The 20,737-nt window shown below is 39.7% G+C and overlaps 1 protein-coding gene across 6 annotated transcripts in view; it reads left to right on the forward strand.

Annotated features, from left to right (window-relative positions):
* The window catches only part of SPATA45 (spermatogenesis associated 45), a 35,956-nt gene that overhangs the window by 13,004 nt on the left and 2,215 nt on the right, over positions 1 to 20,737 (forward strand). For 2 of the 6 annotated variants that reach the window (XM_040636346.1, XM_040636348.1), the window contains exons 4-7: positions 4,934 to 5,589; positions 12,965 to 13,089; positions 13,934 to 14,021; positions 18,409 to 18,723. In XM_040636346.1, the coding sequence (XP_040492280.1) occupies positions 18,447 to 18,723 (277 nt within the window). In that variant the 5' untranslated portion in view covers positions 4,934 to 5,589; positions 12,965 to 13,089; positions 13,934 to 14,021; positions 18,409 to 18,446. Of the gene's footprint in view, positions 1 to 4,402; positions 5,590 to 12,964; positions 13,090 to 13,933; positions 14,022 to 18,408; positions 18,724 to 20,737 lie in introns of those variants that run through there. The other 4 variants (XM_040636347.1, XM_040636349.1, XM_040636350.1 and 1 more) reach the window with 4 other exon arrangements.

Here is a 20,737-nt window from a genome sequence, read left to right on the forward strand (position 1 = left end):
GAAGGGTCCTTTTTCTCCACATCTCACCAGCACTTGTTTCTTATGCTTTTGATTTTAGCTATTCTAACAGGGTGTGGTAATATCTCATGGTAGTTTTGATTTGCATTTCCCTGATGATGAGTGATGTTGAGTATCTTTTCATGTGTCCGTTGGCCATCTGTATTTCTTATATTAACTAAACCAACAAATTTATTTACTTTTTTTTTTTAAGATTTTATTTATTTATTCGACAGAGATAGAGACAGCCAGCGAGAGAGGGAACACAAGCAGGGGGAGTGGGAGAGGAAGAAGCAGGCTCACAGCAGGAGAGCCTGATGTGGGGCTCGATCCCAGATCGCTGGGATCACGCCCTGAGCCGAAGGCAGACGCTCAACCGCTGTGCCACCCAGGCGCCCCTAAACCAACAAATTTAAACTTAGCTTTTATTTACTGAAAATTTTCCTAGATCACATGAACTTGAAAAACAGGTTAGTTTCTATTATATTTTGAGATTTAGAAATGCTTGAATTATAAGTGCTTAATTTTAGGTCAGTTAAATAGAGCTCTCTTACAAATTAACTTTGGTAATACTATCTGGAGGTAGAAAAATCCCATATTTATAATGTATAAAACAGATTTTTATAGCTTTCCATTTTAAAATTTAAGCTATGAATCAGGTGTAACAATACAAAAGTCACTAGTTTGTAAGTTAAGTTTATCTGCTTGGATAGCTAAAGCTTTTTACTTGTAATATTTGTGGAGAAGGCACATGATTTATATTTATCCTTGACAAGTAATCTTATAGAAGCTGTGGAGCACTTCGTATTTTTTAAAAGGTCCCCAGCCCCCCATTTAGTCTTAGGGTTGGCATTGTTTTAGATACCTCCTGGGGTGTTTATATTTCAAATACAAGGTAAGATTCATATCTTGAAAGGACAGAGAAAGAATGTTAAGTTCCTCTAAGAAGAACTTCGGTTTTTTAAGGCCAATAATTTTACAAGCCTTATGAGAAAAATAGGGGAAGTTTTAGGACTGGTAAAAAGAAATAAGATGGACTTCTCATTGCCTCTAGAGCTGCATTTTTAAATTTAGTAAATATTTGTAATATAAGGATAATTGGTCTCCATGTTTTTTCCCCAAAGACTTGAGTTGGAGCATAAATGATCACAAGGGGTTGATACGCCCATTCAGTTACATTAGCTCCAATTTGCTTTATTTTTCTGGATTGTAAAAAAGAAAAACACAGGCCCAAAATGGTGTTACATAGGTTAAGGCTCCAAGTCAGTAAACCAAGGTTTAATACCTAACCTGACTGCAGATTCAACCTCCCAGAATCTTTAACCAGTCAACATGGGAATTCCCTGGTCAGCACTAGGAAGTCTACTTAGGAGGGTGACCTTGCCTAATACAATGGATTCTTTTCCACTCCCTCTCTCCCCTTAAAAACCTTTTTCCTTTTCTGTAGTCCTTTGGAATTCCCCTCTATTTGCTAGATGGGATGTTGCCTGATTCATGAATTGATTAAATAAAGCCAATTACACCTTCAAAAATTTCCTTAGTTGAATTTTTGTTAATTAACAGATTTGGTGGCAGTGATGGGATCCAAAGTGAGCTTCTTTTTATTTTTTTAAAAAAGATTTTATTTATTTATTTGACGGAGAGGGAGACAGCCAGCGAGAGAGGGAACACAGGCAGGGGGAATGGGAGAGGAAGAAGCAGGCTCCCAGCGGAGGAGCCCATGTGGGGCTTGATCCCAGGACTCCGGGATCACACCCTGAGCCGAAGGCAGACGCTTAACGACTGCGCCCCCCAGGCGCCCCCCAAAGTGGACTTCTGGCAGCATTCGGGGACAAGAAGAAAAGCAGGTGTGGTACCCACAAACACTGAGTTCACTCTTTCTCATATTTCCAAGGGCTATAGGTAAGTTCCTCTTGGTTCTGAGCTCCGCTCTTCGTGCGTTTGAGCTCCCTGTCTAATTGGCTTTCCTTTACAGGGCAGGTCAGCTTGAGTGGACACGGCTATGCCTGGAGCCAAGCAAGCTGGCATATTTGCCTGGAGCCCAGCTGAGCTCACTACTCTGCCCATGGAGCTGACAGTTCTGCCTGGAGCTCAGTGGAGCTAGCGGTTGTGCTTGTATCCTGACTGAGCTGGCGGAAAGGTCTGCCGGGGCCATGGCCCTAGCCTTTCAGACCATAGAGCCCCAGGGGAAAAACCTCAGCAAGGTTCCATGGGAATTGATGGTATGCGCATGGGGCCTGCTTGTGGTCAAGATGAAGTAACATCTCTTGGGAACTGCCAATACTTTAAAGTGCACATATTTGTTTGTCTTGTTTTATGGAGATAAAGGCTACTGCTAGCGGGGATCTCAGAGGCCAAAAAGGCCACAAAAATTGGTGGGCATGGGTCAAGCATTTAAAGGCTGCTAGAGCTCTGGCCACCTGAAGAAGATTCCCGTGATAGGATCAGCGGGTCACAGAACGGGTTAGATTGACACTAGGTCACCTGCCAACCTCAAGAAAATGTCAAGGCAATGAGGTACACTGTCAAACACTCACAATCCCCAATCCAGGGGCAGGTTCCTTTTAAGTATTACTTCGGCTCTAAGAAACCCAAAGGCTTAGCTAATGGGATCCTTAAATCCTAGAGTCAAGTGTGCCATCTTTCAGCATATTTTATGTCTAAGAACTGTAGTCCCGGAAGTTGTAGATATGCAGTAAAAACAGCAAATCTTACTAAGCTGGTTTTGTGTCCTGAGGAACTTCGGTCAGTAACCGTCAGGTTGAGGACCCCAAAATAAGCGTGGACAAAAATATCGGTTAACTCCATTTGCGGCCAAGGTCCTGCCAAAGTGCTGCCAGCCCTTAGGAGAATTACAACAGAGAAGCACAATGGCCCTGATGGGGGAAGTTTCCAATTAGATACAATCATTTAAGAAGTGCACTTGAAAGCAAGGTTCCCAAGTTAAGCAAAATGGGACACCTGTTTTAATTGGCAAGCAGAAGCCTCCAAAAGGTTTTCAAAATTCCAAAGTCATTTCATCAAATGACTCTCATTGCAAAAGGCTAATGAAAAATTAGGCTGTACAAGGTACTTAAAACAAAAGAGGGTATGACTGATGCAACTCCTACTGCTTCTCTCTCTCCTTTTTAGAGTGCTCATTCTTCTAATTCTCTGTCTAAATTGTTTTTCCACTGTAAACAGACTACACAACCATGAACAAAAGTCCGCCAAGTGAATGGCCTTAAAGACACCCCCATCTCCCTCTTCAAAGGAAAGTCCCCATATAGGTCCCTCCCAGAGTGGTCACAGCTGAGGGATTTTCTGCAACACTGCTATGTTATTTCCTTAAACAGCCAGAGAGAAACTGGTAAATACCACAGCCTGCAGAGGGGATCCCAAAAACACTGGCAGAAGCCAGCAAAGGGTGAAATTCCTGATCAGAATCGGCTCTTACGAATCTCTATCCGTGGTGCCCAGTCAAGAGAAGACAATAAAATTCCACATTGTCCCTTCCTTCCAAATCCAGACCTCTGACTACTGATCCCTTCTCTCCCAGGCAAAGCTACTGTCTTCTTGCTTGACTCATTTTCATAATGGGGCCTGGCTTTCCGCCTGCCTGGGACATGCAGGTTGCTGGTTCTCTCTTTCGGCTCTCATTGGGAGCAACTCTGGATTTGGGGAAAGTGATAAATATCCTTCCCTCCCTGTTTGAGGACCCCTCCTACACCAAAGGCGAGTTATTCAATACTGCCAAAAATATCTAATGTTAAAACATTTGGATCTGTTAGTAAACATGTTTAGGATTTATTAAATATTGTACAATGGCAGGGGGCACCTGGCTGGCTTAGTTGGGAAAGAACGTGAGACTCTTGATCTTGGGATTGTGAGTTCGAGCCCCATGTTGGGGGTAGAGATTACTTAAAAATAAAATCTTAAAAAAGAAAAAGATTGTCTTATGAAAAAGTACATTTCCAAAAATTGTGAAATATATTCATCAGTACACCAACTTAAAAAAATACTGGTGCAACAAAGTTCATCATTGCTTACTTACTAGCTTTCACTAGAAATCAAGGTTTCTAAGAGCTAACAAATTCCAATAAGGGAAACAACACTCCATGAAAAAGAAGTAAGATGTGTGTTTTTGGTTAAAATAAAAAAGAGGTATGGGAATACATGTTAGTTGGGGGAGAAGAAAGTAATTCTGTCCTGAAGTGAGGCTGGCTATTTAAACCACAGGACAACATCTGAACGTAAAAAAGAATGTTGCAAAAGATTTGTGAGAAAGGAATCGTTGTTGGAAAGGAATTTTATGGGTGGTCAGGACTGATTAAGATTAAAATGAGTCCGTTTTAATATCAAAAATAAGTTGGTACAAAATTAAAATTTGGTTTTCTCTCTCTTAATAGGACAAAGGTTTTTTTTTTTTCTTTTTTTTTTTTAGACTTTTGGTCTACTTAAGTGTTTTTGACCTAGAACATTCCAAAAGATTTGCTGAACTAAGTGGGCTCATTTGTTATGTTAAATTATATAGGAAACATTGCCAAATAAGAAATAATACTAAGTTTTCTTTATGTTGTATTTGTAAGATTTGGGCAGAAGTGACAAGTCCATTCTGCTTCTACAAACAATGGCCCCTCACTGCCAAACTTTTGCCATCCTGATGTCCTTGTAACGTAGGAACAGCCCGCTCCTGAATCTGAGAAACTGAACAATGACTGTAAATTAAACAGTCAGGGCTATGGGAAAACAAAGACAGCTGCTTGCTTCTTTCCAGGACCCTGGCAAATCCCATTTTTTGGGTTTTGCATTACTGTACTCACCATAAGGCATTTAAGATGCCTCAAATTATAAATAGACATTGGTGGGGAGACTTTTATAATATGGCAAGAACAGTCTACAAGCAATGTCTGACTTGTCAGGTCCAGAATCCTAAAAAAATATGTTTTGTTTCCAGAGGCCTCAGACGTCTTCCCTTTGGACCCTTTGAACACCTACGGCCGGACTTCATTCAACTGCCACTTCATATGGGTGACCAATATGTTCCTGCTGCTGTTTGTATGTTTTTCCAGATAGGTTGAAGACCTTCCCCATGGCAAGTCTGTTGCCTTTACAATGGGTAAAAAAATCACAAGTTTAAAAAATGTACTTCCCACTTGGGGTACACCTCTATAATCTGTGGTGACTGGGACACCCACTTCGCTGGGCAAATCACATGAGCCTTAACAAAAACCTTACAAACTTCTTAAAATTCTACCAGCATACTACTTTCTGCTGACCTTCATTGTCTCGTGAAAGCATGACCAGCTACTGTAAGTCTCTAACGTCTATCATCCACAGGTTAAAGAAGGTTCCCTGGATTCCAATTCAAAGGATTCTGTTGGTCATAGTTCGGAGCCCGATGATTAGGTATTCTGAAAATGTTATCAAAGAAAGACAGCCCTTGAGCCCCATTGAAAGGGACTTTACCAAGTGCTCCTACTGACAAGTACTGCTGCAAAACTAGAAGACGTTGAGCCTTGGGTACACACTTCACAGCTGAGGGAGGTTCCCCCTGACCCCTGGAGATCTCTGAATCAAATTGGCAAGAAAGAGAGAGTAGCTGGCATCAAGGTAAATTGCTTCTGCTCAAGACAACGGATCAAGACTTCATACTTGAACTAAACCTGAAACCCTTTCTCCTTTTCCTTTCCTTGACTCTGGCATTGGCCTGGAAGGATAACGCTCTCATTTGTATCTCCCAGGCCATAGCTAAAGGGGTGACCTTTGGAATTGAAAGCAACCTTTTACTTCAGGGTAGGAGAAAAATCTAACTACACTTCTAAATGTTTACAAGCGAAATAAGACATCTCATTGGTCAGTTCCGCTAGATTTACATTGTGGAGTTAGAAAGGAACCACCAGGACAGTTTTAGTCCTTTTGGCAGATCCCTACTTCCTTGGTTAGGGATAAATGTAAATTAAGGCTATGATCCAGAACTTTTCCTTAATTCTTAAAGAAATTGCAAAATCTGCTGCTAAAGCAATAGTGACCATTTTTCCCCTTCTTTTTAGATACTTACAGTTCCCAGGACCACAGTTCTTATACGTAAAATAAACAGGTGTGCCAAAAGATGATACATTTAATTGTTTGGCTCTTAATGATGGGGTTTTGGAATATAGGTGAGGTTCGGTGGGGTGGAGTCCAGAATCAATGACCAAGAAAGAATTCTTGAGATGTCTTTGGTGCAAAAAGGTGGTTTTATTAAAGCACGGGGACAGGACCATGGGCAGAAAGAGGGGCTGCACCGGGTGGTGAGTGTGAGGGGTGGCGGATCATATACTATGGGGTTGGGGGAGGTAAGGAAAAGCGAGGTTTTCAAAAGGATTCTCATATGTTAAAGAAGAGTCAAAGGATACCGGAGGTCTTGCCATTGTCAAGTTAAGGTTGTTCTTCCTGCTAGCAAGGCATTAACATTAAGATAGTTGGGAGCTTCCTGGAGGAACATTACACTCTGCCCGCTTCAAGTATCTGTTAGTGGGCTGCAGGTTATAAGGACGTTAGATTGTATCTACATCTCCTTCTGGAAGCTAGGTTATTGATAGAAATGCTTTGTTCTTATAGATTGCTAAGACATTTGTAAGGAAGACTCATGTCTTACAGGATTGTGATCTCTATAAATTAAGTATCTGGGTTTTCTTTCCTTAACTTTAGGGCAGCCAGGAGTGTTTGAAGAATGTCACATATATCCCATGAAGGGCGGGTGTCAGCTTCTGCTTTGTCCTCAGTTTGCCTTCTGCTTCCTCATCATTAAGAAGGAGGAATTTATGTTGGATGTGGAGTTTTAATTTTTGTTCTAATTTCTGTCTTTTTCATCTTGGAAAAAGGATTATTCCGAGGATTCCTATGGGAAAAGGCTGTTACATTCTTTCGTATCCATTTTTGAATCTGGTCTTTGCACCGATGCCGTTAAGACAATTCTTTAGGATGAGAGCCCTGTTAAATGTTTCAAACATGGAAGTTTCTTTGATTCAGAAGATCCATTGTCCTGCCATGGATGAGTAGAATCTATTCATCTCAACAGTGAGTTAAACCTAAGCCTTCTTATGGCTTAACCAAGGACACAACAGGCATCCCACAAGAAAGTGTAAAATATGCCACCCTCACAAGATCTAGAGAGTTCATTTCCAAAGAGAGACTATAAAAGTAAAGGCCTTTGTTGCTTATTTTTATGACCAGTGACAATACTCTCTCTGGTCTTCACCATCTGGAGGTCTGGAGGGTGCACTTCCTGGGGTGTACCTGGTGGCCAGTTGAATAGACTGGGGTTCCAAGGCATGCTCTTGGGCTGGGGTCCCAGAACATAAGGGGTCTTTGTTATCTCAAACTTTGTTGCTTGTTGGTGCTGGAAAAGTCCCATTTCAGTAGCACCTGCCTGGTGTCACAGATTAGTGATCTGTGACTGGAGGTGTTCATGTTCCCGTGGGAGACTAGCGACACTGTTTTCACGACACCATCCTTATTGCCTGTGTAACAACAAAGGTCTTTGCTATCATAGTCTATTTTGGGGAGTGAGGTGTTTGGATCACGGGGGCTATACTGTCTGCAACCACTGCAGAGACATCTCTTACATCCATGGTAAAGGTTTATTCTAAGCTTGGGAAATTAGCTCCAGGACTTCCCATAAAAAGGCTTATTGGATTGTGTCACTATTGGAATAAATATACTAATGGAGATCCTACTCATTAATGGCCAGAAGATGGGTCTTTTGAGTTGGAAAAAATTCTGTATTTGGGAAAATTTTTAAAGAGCTCTCATTCCAAGTAGCTGCCCTTCTGGTATTTACGGGAGGATCGAATTTAAAGGAAAACACAATACAATTTGAACAGCTAGCCTCAAGGAATCAATAAAATGAAAAGAGTCAAAAGTCAGACTTAGAACAGAAATTTAAAAACCAATCTGACATAAATCTCCTTTTGCTGTCTTTTATCCCCCACTTTCTGTCCCAGACCCTCTAGATATTTTGGATCTGGGCCCCTTGTCTGAACTCCTTTTCACAAAACCCAGCCCCATCTCCTCAGCCAATTTCCTTAAATCCTGAGACTCCACTTTCCCCAGAAAAAAACCCTTTAACAACCAGCTGCCTGTTATAATTTCCCTTTCTTCATGAGATTTGCAGAGAGCACTTCTGCCTGATCTCCAGGCCCAGGTAATACAGGTTCCTTACGTAAATACTGAATGTCAGGAAGTGAATTTAGCACAAGTGCCCAGGAAGAGCAACAGGGCTTGTTTTGCTAGCCCTTAGAATTCAACTCCTACCTTCCAGGGCTCTGTAATCAAGCTCTGCCTGGGTCAGGCNNNGTGCCAAGTCCATTGTGGGTGTATCCTGGACCCCGAGAGCAAAGAATTCAGGTCCTCAGGACAGCAGCAGATCTTTTAAATTCGAAAACCCCTTTACCTCTGCTCTCGGAGTGATGTGAAAATGTTTGGGAATGAACAGTCAAGAAAGAATTCTTAAGGTGTCCTTGGTGCAAAAAGGGTGGTTTTATTAAAGCACAGGAATAGGACCCATGGGCAGAAAGAGCTGCACTGGGGTCACGAGGAGTGGCTGATTATGTGCTTTCAAGTTGGGAGGGGGTTAGGGATAGCGTAAGTCTCTAAGGAATCGCAAGGTTTCCAGCACCTTGAGCGCCTAGCTGTTGTTAGGAAAAGGTCATTTACTACTGTCTAGTAAAGCGTTAGCCCTGAAACCCTTCAGAATGTGTATCAGTGGGCCATATGCTTGGAGGATGATTGGTAACATGTATCTTGGGGTGGGGGGTAGAGATAAAGGAAGTTCCAAAGGGATTTTCATATGTTAAAGAAGACTTACAGGATCCTGGAGTTCAGGCTAATATTAAGCTAAGGTTGCCTTTTGCCCATATCAAAGTATTAATGTCGAGGCAGTTGAGTTCCTAGAGGAACGTCATTCTGCCTGTCTCAAGGACTTGTCAATGGGCTATAAGTTGTAAGGAAATTTAATTTTGTTCTTTTGCCTTTGTTCTCCACATCAGGAGGGTCCTACCAAATTTAGATAGGAATTAGAAATATCAGTGGTTATTTACCACCCCACTCACAGAGACCTAGACCGGCTATGAAGGGGTGTTCTTCCTACGCATGATTATATGATGGTTAGGAGACAAGCTAGGTGGTCCCTGGAGAAATCCCCCTCACAGAGGAAACAGATGGCCTGAGCCTTTCCCAGGCCCTCCTGCGCATGACCAGGAACAGCTCAGCTGGTGGCTGATATCCAAGGCCTCAATATAGGGGCTATATTAGAGGCGTTCCCCCTCAAAGTAAATTGGTCTGAGACTGAACCATGTACTCAGAAAGAAGAGCACATGAAAGCCTTTGCCGAATGCTTTATACAAACTTTTCAAAGGCAAACTTTGTTAAATACAGAAGCCCCGGAATTTAGGAATCTTTTAATTTCTGCTTTAGTGGGACATTTTCTCCCTGATATTAAATACTAAATAACAAGGGGCGCCTGGGTGGCACAGCGGTTAAGCGTCTGCCTTCGGCTCAGGGCGTGATCCCGGCGTTACGGGATCGAGCCCCACATCAGGCTCCTCCGCTATGAGCCTGCTTCTTCCTCTCCCACTCCCCCTGCTTGTGTTCCCTCTCTCGCTGTCTCTATCTCTGTCGAATAAATAAATAAAATCTTTAAAAATAAATAAATAAATACTAAATAACAAATCCACATGGTCGGTTGGTCAGGGCAACCTCTAAGCATAATAATGGAGGCAGCTACTTAATTCTTTGAAAAGAGCTTGCAGGAAAGCTTGAGAAAAAAACCTCACAACAACAATTCTTGCTTTGCAGCTTGAGTCTTTGGAAAGGTGAAAGCTGACTGAGAGTAATTCAAGGCCCATTCAGAGCTCTCTCTATTCGCCTCCAGGCAATCACCGATATTGCAAGAACCCAGGTTACTGGAAGAGAAATTGTCCTGTACTTAAGACAAAGTAAAGTTTAAGAAGCAATTTCCCTAAATCCCATCACCCTGAGAGAATTTGTTTTTCTCTTGAGGGACAATTACCCCTTAAATGACAGTGTCAGCCAGTCCTCAGTCATACCCCAAAGCCCACCATTAACCTTAAAATAGAGGATCGGGAATTGGATTTCTTAATTGACACTCATGTGACTTTCTCTGCCACCTGTTCAGAGGATTTATCTCTACCTATCACCTCTGATTTTAATCAGGGGGAAATCAAACTAAGCAGGGAGCTCTAATAGATTTCCTCATCCTCCTAAAGGCACTGGCTCAATGAGGCATAAAGCTTCCAGATTTAAACTTCAATGGGTGCAAACAACTGTTAACTACTTAGGACCTGAGATATCTCAGGGCCTTCAAAAGCTGACTCCCAAACACCTTGAGTCAATTTTCATCCCTGTCCCCAAAACAAGTAAGTGGTTATTATGTAAACTGGGGGTGGGGGGGCTGACTATTGCAGCCAATGGATTCCTGATTTTGTGGACTTAGTTAAACCTCTGTATGCTCTTCTCCCAGAGACACCGCCCCCCCTCCCCTTGCCCAGAACCCATTTCCTGGCCTTTAAAGCCTGGAAATGAATATTGTCAAAAACCCCAAATCTAGGCTTACCTAATTTTAACAAATCTTTACATCTATACTTCCCTAAAAACAATGGCATTGCTACAGCATTCTAGGACAATCTTTTACCTCTCAGATACAACCTATAGCATATTTCTCATGCCAGTTAGACCAGATAGCATTAGGTATGCCCTCATGCTTATGTGCATTGATTGTTTTGGGCTCAAAGTAATGTGCAAGTGAAAGCATCACATCGCGTGGTGGCCTACCCTAAACTCATGACAGCAAACCAGAGCAAGTACAGGAAATGGGGATAGGCTACCTTTGAACGCAGGCTGAAATCTTTGCTGGGAGAGTAACCTTTGAGTGAGGGAAAACTGTTGGCTTAAGAATTATTCAAATTGGCTTTCTTATGTGACAAATAATTGCATTGTAAAATAATGATGGAGAATTACTCTTGGATACAACACACTTAACTTTCTGAGTTAATAGTCTAATATAACCAATGTACACTTTAGAAAAACTCATAATGCTCGTGTTGGGATTCAGGGCAGGCTACCCCAAAATATGGTATGTTGGCATCTGGATTATTTTGAATTAAAGTTACTTAAGAAATAGCCAGTGCAAAAAAGGACACACTGACCCTCCTTTGTCTCCAGAAAGCAAGAAATTAACCTCCCATGTGAATGGTACCCTCCCTATATCAGGAGGTAAAGACACATCCTTATCATCAGGGATAGAGAATTTAAGGTGAAGAAGCCTATATAAACAAACCTTGTTACTTTTACTAACTGACTACCCCCATCCAAATTCTGTTTAGAATTCCTTACTAGTTGAAGTTCCCAAACATAAGTTTTCTTTATCCTGTCAATTCCTTACTAATTTATTGTTTCTTTGTTTAAAAAAAGCTGCCTGCCTTGGTCATATCTGTAGGGCCTCCGTATGTACAAATCAAATTTGATTCTTTCCTATTATCTGTCTCATGTCAATTTAATTCTTACACTAGCCCGAAGAAACTTGAGGGTGAAGAAAAAATTTTCCTCCCCAACATTTGCTTTATATACTTTATGGTTTACAAGTCCTTTCATCTGTTATCTCATTTAATCCTCACAATAGCTCTGTACTGATATCAGCCCATTTCACAGCTAAGGACACTGAAGCCCATGGATATAGAAATCTTCCTCCAGGTTGCACTCTAAGAAGAGAGGATTTGAATATAGCTCCTAGCCCTCAGGTGCCAGGGTTGTGCCCAACCAATTAGGTCTTCTGATAAGCCTTTGGGAGCTTCGCTAAAAAACAAAAAACCAACAGTTGCAAAATACCTTCTCATCTTCAGCAGCTGTCCTGAATTAGTCTCAAGGGTTTTTTTTTTTTTACCCCCATCTCATCAGAGTTGGGTGGTCTTTTTTTTTTTTTTTAAAGATTTTATTTATTTATGTGACAGAGAGACAGCCAGCAAGAGAGGGAACACAGCAGGGGGAGTGGGAGAGGAAGAAGCAGGCTCATAGCGGAGGAGCCTGATGTGGGGCTCAATCCCAAAACGCAGGGATCACGCCCTGAGCCGAAGGCAGACGCTTAACGACTGTGCTACCCAGGCGCCCGTGGGTGGTCTTTTTTTGCTGACCCTTCATATAGTTCTTTAGGGAATTCATTTCTCTGGCATTGTGAACTGCTTTCTTCAATACCAATCTTATTTCTCCTATCACAAATTCCTGTAAAGAGAGAAAGAAATTATGACTTTTGTATTTCTGAAATGTATTTCTGAAGATTTTATTTTTGTGGGAGGCCTCTTCTTCTGAGAAAAAAAGATAAATGAATAAAATAATTCCCAAGTAAAATATGAGGTTTTAATAAAATCAATAAAAATAGCTATGATTTACTAAGTACCTACCTTAAACCTTTAAAATCTAAGCTTCAAGGGGGTTGGTACCCATTTGTCCCCAGTATCCAGAACAATACCAGGCACAGAGTACATGTTCAAGGAATATCAGTACATGTAATAATTTGATCCCAGGCACAATGTAAAAATGTATATCTCATTTAATTCCAACTCCCTCCCTGCCTCCTACCACATACACACAAACATACAACTTAATGAAATAAATATCTTTATCTCAGATGAAGAAATTGATATTAAGCAAGACTGAGTAGGAGCACCTGGGTGGCTTAGTCAGTTGAGCATCTGTCTTCGGCTCAGGTAATGATCCCTGTGTGCTGGGATTGAGCCCCACATCGGGCTCTCTGCTCAGTGGGAGTCTGTTTCTCTCTCTTCCTGCCATTCCCCCTGCTTGTCCTCTCTCTCTCTCTCTGTCAAATAAGTAAATAAAATCTTAAAAAAAAAAGAGAGAGAAACTGAGTAATTTATTCAAGGATACATGGCTGATAAGTAAATGGTCTAACACTAAAATTTCTCTTAATTAGGGTTCTATGAATAGAACAAAATTGGAATGGCTTAGATCATAATGTTCCATCACCATGGTAACACTTCACTAAGCTGATCCAAACCAGTGGACTTCAAATACGCTTTACGTTGCTGTACATTAAAGGTAATTTATGATAACATACCTGTAGAAACAATAGTATATTTTCTATATATACATAGTTGATTCTTGTTATTATAGTAGTTATGTTCTGTTAAGTGGCCCCAAACATTGAATTAGCAAATACTCAACAACTGCTCCTAGGGGAAATACAGGGTTAGGTTCTTGTGAGCCTCTGGTCATAACATTTTTGTCAACCACCAATATGTAACCTTATTTTATGTACGTATCTGTTTAAAGACACATTATTTAATACACACTGTTGATTCATTAACATTGAACTCACACTCAAAAGCACTATAACTCATGCCTGTACAAACCTTATCTAACACATATGAGGCATATTATAGCCTTCTTGCTGCTTAGGAGCACTAGACAGCACTTTAGCACTATACTTGGGGGGTATCCTAACAAATAATGATGCTGAGTAGATCAGGAAAAGGACATGTTTATAGTATGAGAGCTGAAGCAAGAAGGCAGAGTGTCCCCTTATTTGACCTTAGCTGGGAAAATGCACCTCAAGGAGAAGGTCATTTTGTCAATTGCTTTTTACTGGGCACCTACATTATATGAGCTTGAACTCCAATTTTATTGTGAAAGATATGCTGCCTAAGCTTGAGGATTTTCCAGGGAGACAGGAAACAGAAATGGAAAATGGAAACGTTATGCCTGCCAGAGGTGGCAAAATGAAACTGCAGTTCAAGAAAAAATTGTTTTCTTCTCATATCCATTACCTTAAAAAAAATTCTCTTATGCTATTAAAATTCCTAGAAACAAAATAAGGATAGGAGACTTAGATCCCATCTAACATGTTGGATTAGAGGAAAATGGCTTTTCTTGTTTTTCCCAGCCCTAAAATTTTGGGAGCAGACCTAAGTTCAACCTTCACCAGGGAGCCAAGCCCAGCCAGACCTTCAAGCCGGAAGCCAAGTTCTCAGGTGAGTCCAGCCCAGCTGAGGCCAGCACTGAGCATGAGAATAAATGTTTATTGTTTTATGCTGTTGAGTTTTGTGGCATTATTGTGGCAATAACTGCCTGAGACAATTCTTTACCATCTTTTAGAAAATTCTAGTCTTCCTTGGGCTTTGGAAAGGGGGAAGGGGAAGAAAGTTCAAATTCCATTCTCCCTGAAACCATTTCCTTTTGTTCAGCGACAACTATTTTCTGCAAGTACAAATACATGTAAGATTTATGTGTTAGCCAGAGAAATTTGAAATACACCTCTTCTCCTTTTGAGTATCCAGGAATGACAAACCAATGACTCTGGTGGGTTTCCTAAAACAGCATGTGTTCATGTGTGATTTTTGTCACTTCAACGTGTTTCAAAGTGTGCTGTTCAAAGTGTAAATAACATACAAGTCTAACAACAAACGGACTAATCAAATATATTATTTTAAGTCCATATGAAAGACTATCACAGTGTCATCAAATATTTCGTTTTTATTGTGGATGACATATATGTAATGGCCTGAAAAATTCTCAGGATACAATAGTAAGTGAATAGGAGTCAAGATTTATAAGTAAATGGGGCGTCTGGGTGGCGCAGTCGTTAAGCGTCTGCCTTCGGCTCAGGGCGTGATCCCGGCGTTCTGGGATCGAGCCCCACATCAGGCTCCTCCGCTAGGAGCCTGCTTCTTCCTCTCCCATTCCCCCTGCTTGTGTTCCCTCTCTCATTGGCTGTCTCTCTCTGTCAAATAAATAAATAAAATCTTTAAAAAATAAAATAAAAAAAGATTTATAAGTAATATACTCTTCATTCATTCAACAAATATTTACTAACCACCTGATATGCATTAAGCAATGTGCTAGGTGCTGATCCCAATTTTATTTAACAGCTTTATTGAGATGTAATTAACATACAATAGACTGTACATGTTTAAAGTACGCACAATTTCGTAAACTTTGCCATATACGTACACTCATGAAACAATTACCACAACCAAGATAGTGAACACAGTCATCACCCCCAGAAGTTTACTCACATCCCCTTATAACCCCTGTCTGTTGCCCTTGTCCTCCATCCCTTCCCAGGTATTCCCAGGCAAACGCATATCTGCTATCACAGTAGAGTAGTTCACGTTTCCTAGCGTTTTATATGAATGGAATCATATAGTATGTATTCTTTCTTGTCTGCCTTTTTTTTTCCCTCAGCGTAATTACATTGAGATTCATCCATGTTACTGTGTCTATCAATAATATATTCCTTTTTTATAACTGAGTAGTATCCATTGTATGGATATACCATAATTTGTTTATCCATTCAGCTGTTGATGGATATTTGGGTTGGTAGAACTTTTTGGCTCATAAAAAAGTTGTGACGAACATTCATATATAAATTTTCTTGTGTACAAATAGTTTCTTTGTACACTTGTATAGAGACTTCCACTTTCGTTGGGTAAATACTCAGGAGTAGAACATATGGCAGATATATGTTTAACTTTTTATCTACTGCACTGTTTTCCAAAGTAGTTGTACCGTTTTACATCCTCACTAGCAGTGTCTGAGAGTTCCAGGTCCTCCACATCTTCACCAGCACTTGATTTGGTCAGTCTTTTTAATTTCAGCTATCCTAGTGGTAAGCAGTAGCTCACTGTAGTATTGATTGACATTTCCTTAATGATTGATGATGCTAAACATCTCTTTGTGGGCTGATTTACCATCTATACAACTTCTTTACCACATTGTAAATATAATTTCTCTGTTTAATGGCTTCTATTATTCCTGTTTGAGAAGTCAGCTGTTAGTTCAACTGCCCTTCCTTTTTATTCTCTCATTGCTTTTAAGATTTCCTTTTATTTTTTTTCAAATTCCACTATAATTAAGTGTGGATTAAAAAAAAATCCTTACTGCTATTCTTTGAGCTTCTTGAGTCTATGGAGTGGTATCATGTATCAGTTTTGGATATTTCTCAAATATCTTTTTAAAAATCTCTCTGCCTCATTTGTGTCCTCTGGATTTCCCATTTCATGTAGGTTTCATGTCCTCCCTGTGTCCTCTGCATATTTAGCTTTTTCATACTTTTTGTCTTTTTTGTCCTATGCTGCATTCAGGATAATGACTTCTTCTTCTTCTTTTTTTTTATTTATTTATTCGACAGAGATAGAGACAGCCAGCGAGAGAGGGAACACAAGCAGGGGGAGTGGGAGAGGAAGAAGCAGGCTCATAGTGGAAGAGCCTGATGTGGGGCTCGATCCCATAACACTGGGATCACGCCCTGAGCTGAAGGCAGACGCTTAACCGCTGTGCCACCCAGGCGCCCCTAGGATAATGACTTCTGATTTATCCCCCAGTCTTCTAATTATCTCTTCATCTGAATCCCTATCTTCTGCTAAACCTGTATTAATTATTTAATTCTCATTTTTAGAAATTCTTCTTGGCTTCTTGTTTCCTAAAGCTGCAAACTTATTTCCTCATTTCTTTAGCTGCAGTATGTGTAGTTGTTCTATGATTCATCTGATGCTTCTCACATATGTAGATTTCATGGTTTTGTTGCTGCTGTTCTCACTTTGTGATGCCTCATCTACCTTTGTGCTTGATTGGTTATCCTTGGCTGTGTGCTATTTGTTGTCTTTGAGGAAGTACTGTTGGGGATTCCAAGAGGCCTAGGATGAAGTTCTTCCAGAAAAGACTTGTGTTTGCTTCTGTTGGTCACTTGGAGGTACCCCTAGCCTGGAACCCCTTTAGCTAAATTCCTGCTACCACCCTTGCTTCTCAGCTTCATGCTTCTTGCACCATTCTTGCTTTTCAGCTTGACATTTCTTGTAACTGCCCCAGTTGTGAATTTGGGTTGAAAATCCATGAGAGAGTCAGGAAGCACTTATAATTTTTCATGGAGGGATTTTCCCCTAGAGCTGTGCTTAGGGCTAAAGCAACATTCTTCCTGCAAGTTCCTGATGCAATGTGAGTTTCTTTCTTATTCACTCTCACCCTGAGGCGATAAGCCTTTGGATGCCAACTTAATACGGAAAAAGCCTGCTTTAGGCTCTCCACCGCGCATAGGCTTTGGGCTTTGATCTTTCTGTCTCTTGTCCTCTAGGCTAGCGAGATGACTTCTTTAACCTCCAGGATCAGAAAATGTCCTCAGGCAAGCACAGGTTTTGTCTACCTCTCTATGTCCTTGTTCTTGCATTCCTTCATTGAAGACCTGGTATTTTCTAACTCTCTTATCAATTTCATTATTAACAAATTAAAAAAAAATTTTCCCCCAGAATTTTTAGTAGTTTTCACTGGGAGTTATGTCTGAATAATCTAGTCCACCATAGTCATTTAAAAGAAAGTTCTGTTCATTTATATAAAATGTTAATGTGAGATTGTTTTTTTAATGTCTGAGAATAGCCTTTGTGTGTAGAAAGGAATATTTATAGTTACTTGGTTTTCAAATTAATATTGATTTTATAAAATTAAAACATTAAAAACTTTTCTGTCAACCTTTGAGCTCAATATATGATTCTCGTATTCTATGTATAAATTGAACTATTTTTATATATAGATCACACTCATTTTCTCTGAAATTAATGTTCAGTTAACCCAAGTTTAAAAGACTAAACATCTCTAAGTAATTAGTCCATTTACAAACTTAGTTAATACTTTAAATATTTAAATATTTTAAACTTCTTTTGTAAATTTAACATATTTGATTTAAGTACTTCACATTAAATATTTTAAACTTCTTTTGTAAATTTAACATATTTGATTTAAGTACTTCACATGTCTGGTAAGACAAATTGATAGCCCTACCAAGTAAAATCTTCCTAAATACTTAACAACACTTTACGTTTTTATGTTCTGCTATAGCTAATTTAATGTCTTTTTCTGTACTTTTTATAATAAAATCCCTTTGGATATTTATTGGGAAAGAAACAGCCAAAATGTTAATGTGATTGTCTCTGGATCAAGAGTGATTTTAGCTTGTCTACCTTATGTTTTTCTGCATTTTCTTAATTTTCTACAATGATTATGTATTATTTATAATGAAAAGATACAAGAGTCCCTTAAAGCAAGAATCAATACATAGCATTAGTTTCCAAAACAAAATATTTTCTCTTACTAAAATCCTCTTTTTTTCTTTATTTAAATTCAATTAGCCAACACATAGTACATCATTAGTTTTTGATGTAGTGTTCAATGTAAAATCCTCTTTTTATTATTTCTTTCCCTGAAGAAACATCAAAAAACAAAAAGATCTTTGGCAACAATAATACAAACAGAGATGTGGGGTGAGGGTCACAGTGGGGGCGGTATTTTACAGGAGGAGAAAGAGGAAGCGACTGAATCCTGGCTGCTGGGTCAAGCAAGCGCTGATAGTATTTTGTGGTTTGTTTGCAGGACAGTAAGAATTACTTGATGATTAGTTTGTCAGCATAATGACTGCTAAGAACAGAACCAGCGAAATAATGACAAAGCTCAGAGAAAGCAGACGATGTCTCCTGGAGGAGATAAATGAAAAGCGTGACTCTAACTGCCTTGTGGAAAGAAGCAATCAAGTCAGTTTACTGAGAGTTCAAAAGAGGCATTTCAGTGGTGCCTATATGTCCTCTACTCACGCCCACATCAAAGAATCTGTTCCTGATAGCGGAAGGAGCTCCTGGGTCACACTGGGTCTCCTTGCTCACACGGAGAAAAAGCACTTTCCTGCAAAAAGTAAGTTGTTCTGGTAGGAGTCCCACCCGACTGACAGCAGGGATTTATAAGTAAACTTGGGGAGAGTTTCTGGGGTGGAGAGAGTTTCAGGAAGAATCGCTCCGGGATAGTTTAAAAGAAATCTGTCTCAAGTAAAAAGCATCAGTAAACGAGGTTAGTTGATACAAGATCTAGTATAGACCAGAGAGTCTCAGTTTCTTGTGCTTAGAGAATCCCAGACTCCACCTCCAAACGGACTCGCTCAGGAGGCTCTCCTTTGGGTCTCAGAATCTGCATTTTCAGCAGGCTAAGGAGATGCTGAAGCTGACGGCCTGAGAACCACATTTTGAACAAAGTTGTCGATCATTATAATAGATCACAAAAACTCCAGAGACCTCCTCTCACCAATTTGTTGCCTCTGCAAAAATTTCACGTGCAAAACGGAGATACAACAGAAATGATTTTGATGACAAATATCAAACAAGAAGCCCCAAGTCACAATAATAACACGTGGAAGGAGTTTGGCATGGGGGTTTGTGGTGGCGGTGATATTATTTTGCCGAAGGAGGAAGAGAAAGGGTAACTACTCTTGACTGTGAATACTTGTTTCTAAGGCAAGACAGCAACTGGTAGCATTTTGTCATTTATGTAAAAAGAAAAAAGTGCAACTGGATTAAATACAAACAACACATGATTAAGTTAGATCAAAAACAAAAGAATCACTACTTTGGAGATTTTTCTTTGATGAAGCGGTTATGACTTTTAATTTGCCCCATGCTCTTAGTAAGTGGGATAGAGAGGTGATACGGTGTGGCATGGGAAACTGAGATTCTCCACTGTGCTTCGAAGTTAATCCAACAGCCATGTGGTTATTTTACTCAAAAAATAACTCTTTACAAGGAGGAATGCCTCTAGTGTCCCTAAGTGGATCTGCATAATCTTTTATTCTGCTTGAATTACTTGGAACTAGCTGAATTCAGCCACACCGAGTAGGTTAGTTCTCAGAAGTTTAATGGTGGAGGGTACTATCCACCTTCTCTGACAGACAGAGTTTACCACTTACGTGAATGCACATGGTTTTCTACAGAGTCTAACACATGCAATTTCCATAGCCAGCATTAATGATATCAAGGTTATAAACCAACAATTCTGGAACATTGAAACACACCTTTAAATATTGCAGAAAAGCTCTTCGTTTCTTTTAAGTAAACAGACTCAAACAGAAATTCAACTTTATGACAAGATACAGAATAAGCATAGACCTAATTTAAATGTTATGGTAATTATCATGTAAATACCTGCTTTTTCTTTTTCAGTCTAAATTAGTAATTCTGAAAGGGTGTTCTGGGGAACCCCTGAGTATTCAGGTCTCTTTCAGGGACTCACAAGGTCAGAGCTATTTTCATAATAATGCTGAGATCTTACTTACCTTTCATACTCTCATGGGAGTACAATGGAGTTTTCCAGAAGCAGTACCATGTGCAATCACATCATTCTTCTGACCATTAAATGGAATGTGGGCTTAACCTCTTGAGCTTTACATTTTTTCCCCATTTAAATTTCTAATGTGGTAAATATTGAGAGGTACAACACACATGAACAAAAATTGGATAGGGTCTTTAATAATTTTTAAGAATATAATAGATCTTGAGACCAAAAAGTTTGAGAACCACTTGTTTGAACAAATGGTAGGTAATTATTGACCCAGTAATGTGTATTCTCAAAAGCTTATTAGAATTTTTTCCCCATTAATCTGTACTTCAAACTTAAGGTCTTTGGTTCAACTTTAATTTTAATTAGATAAATAAAATATAAAAAAAATAATTTTAATTAGGTAAATAAGAGATACTGGGGACTTATTATTGTTTTATTTCCACAAATGGAAAGTATATGGGTATAGAGAAGGGTGCTGACATTCTTTTGAGTATCTACTTTATTCTGAATACTGTTAAGGTTTGAAAAGGTCAACAATAATATCCTTCTGTCCCTGAGTTTACATCCATGGAAAGATTGATGGAGGTAAAAATTGGCTTTG

The sequence above is a fragment of the Ursus maritimus genome, unplaced genomic scaffold (genome assembly GCF_017311325.1).
Source record: "Ursus maritimus isolate PB19 unplaced genomic scaffold, ASM1731132v1 scaffold_2, whole genome shotgun sequence".
Classification (NCBI taxonomy): Eukaryota; Metazoa; Chordata; class Mammalia; order Carnivora; family Ursidae; genus Ursus; species Ursus maritimus.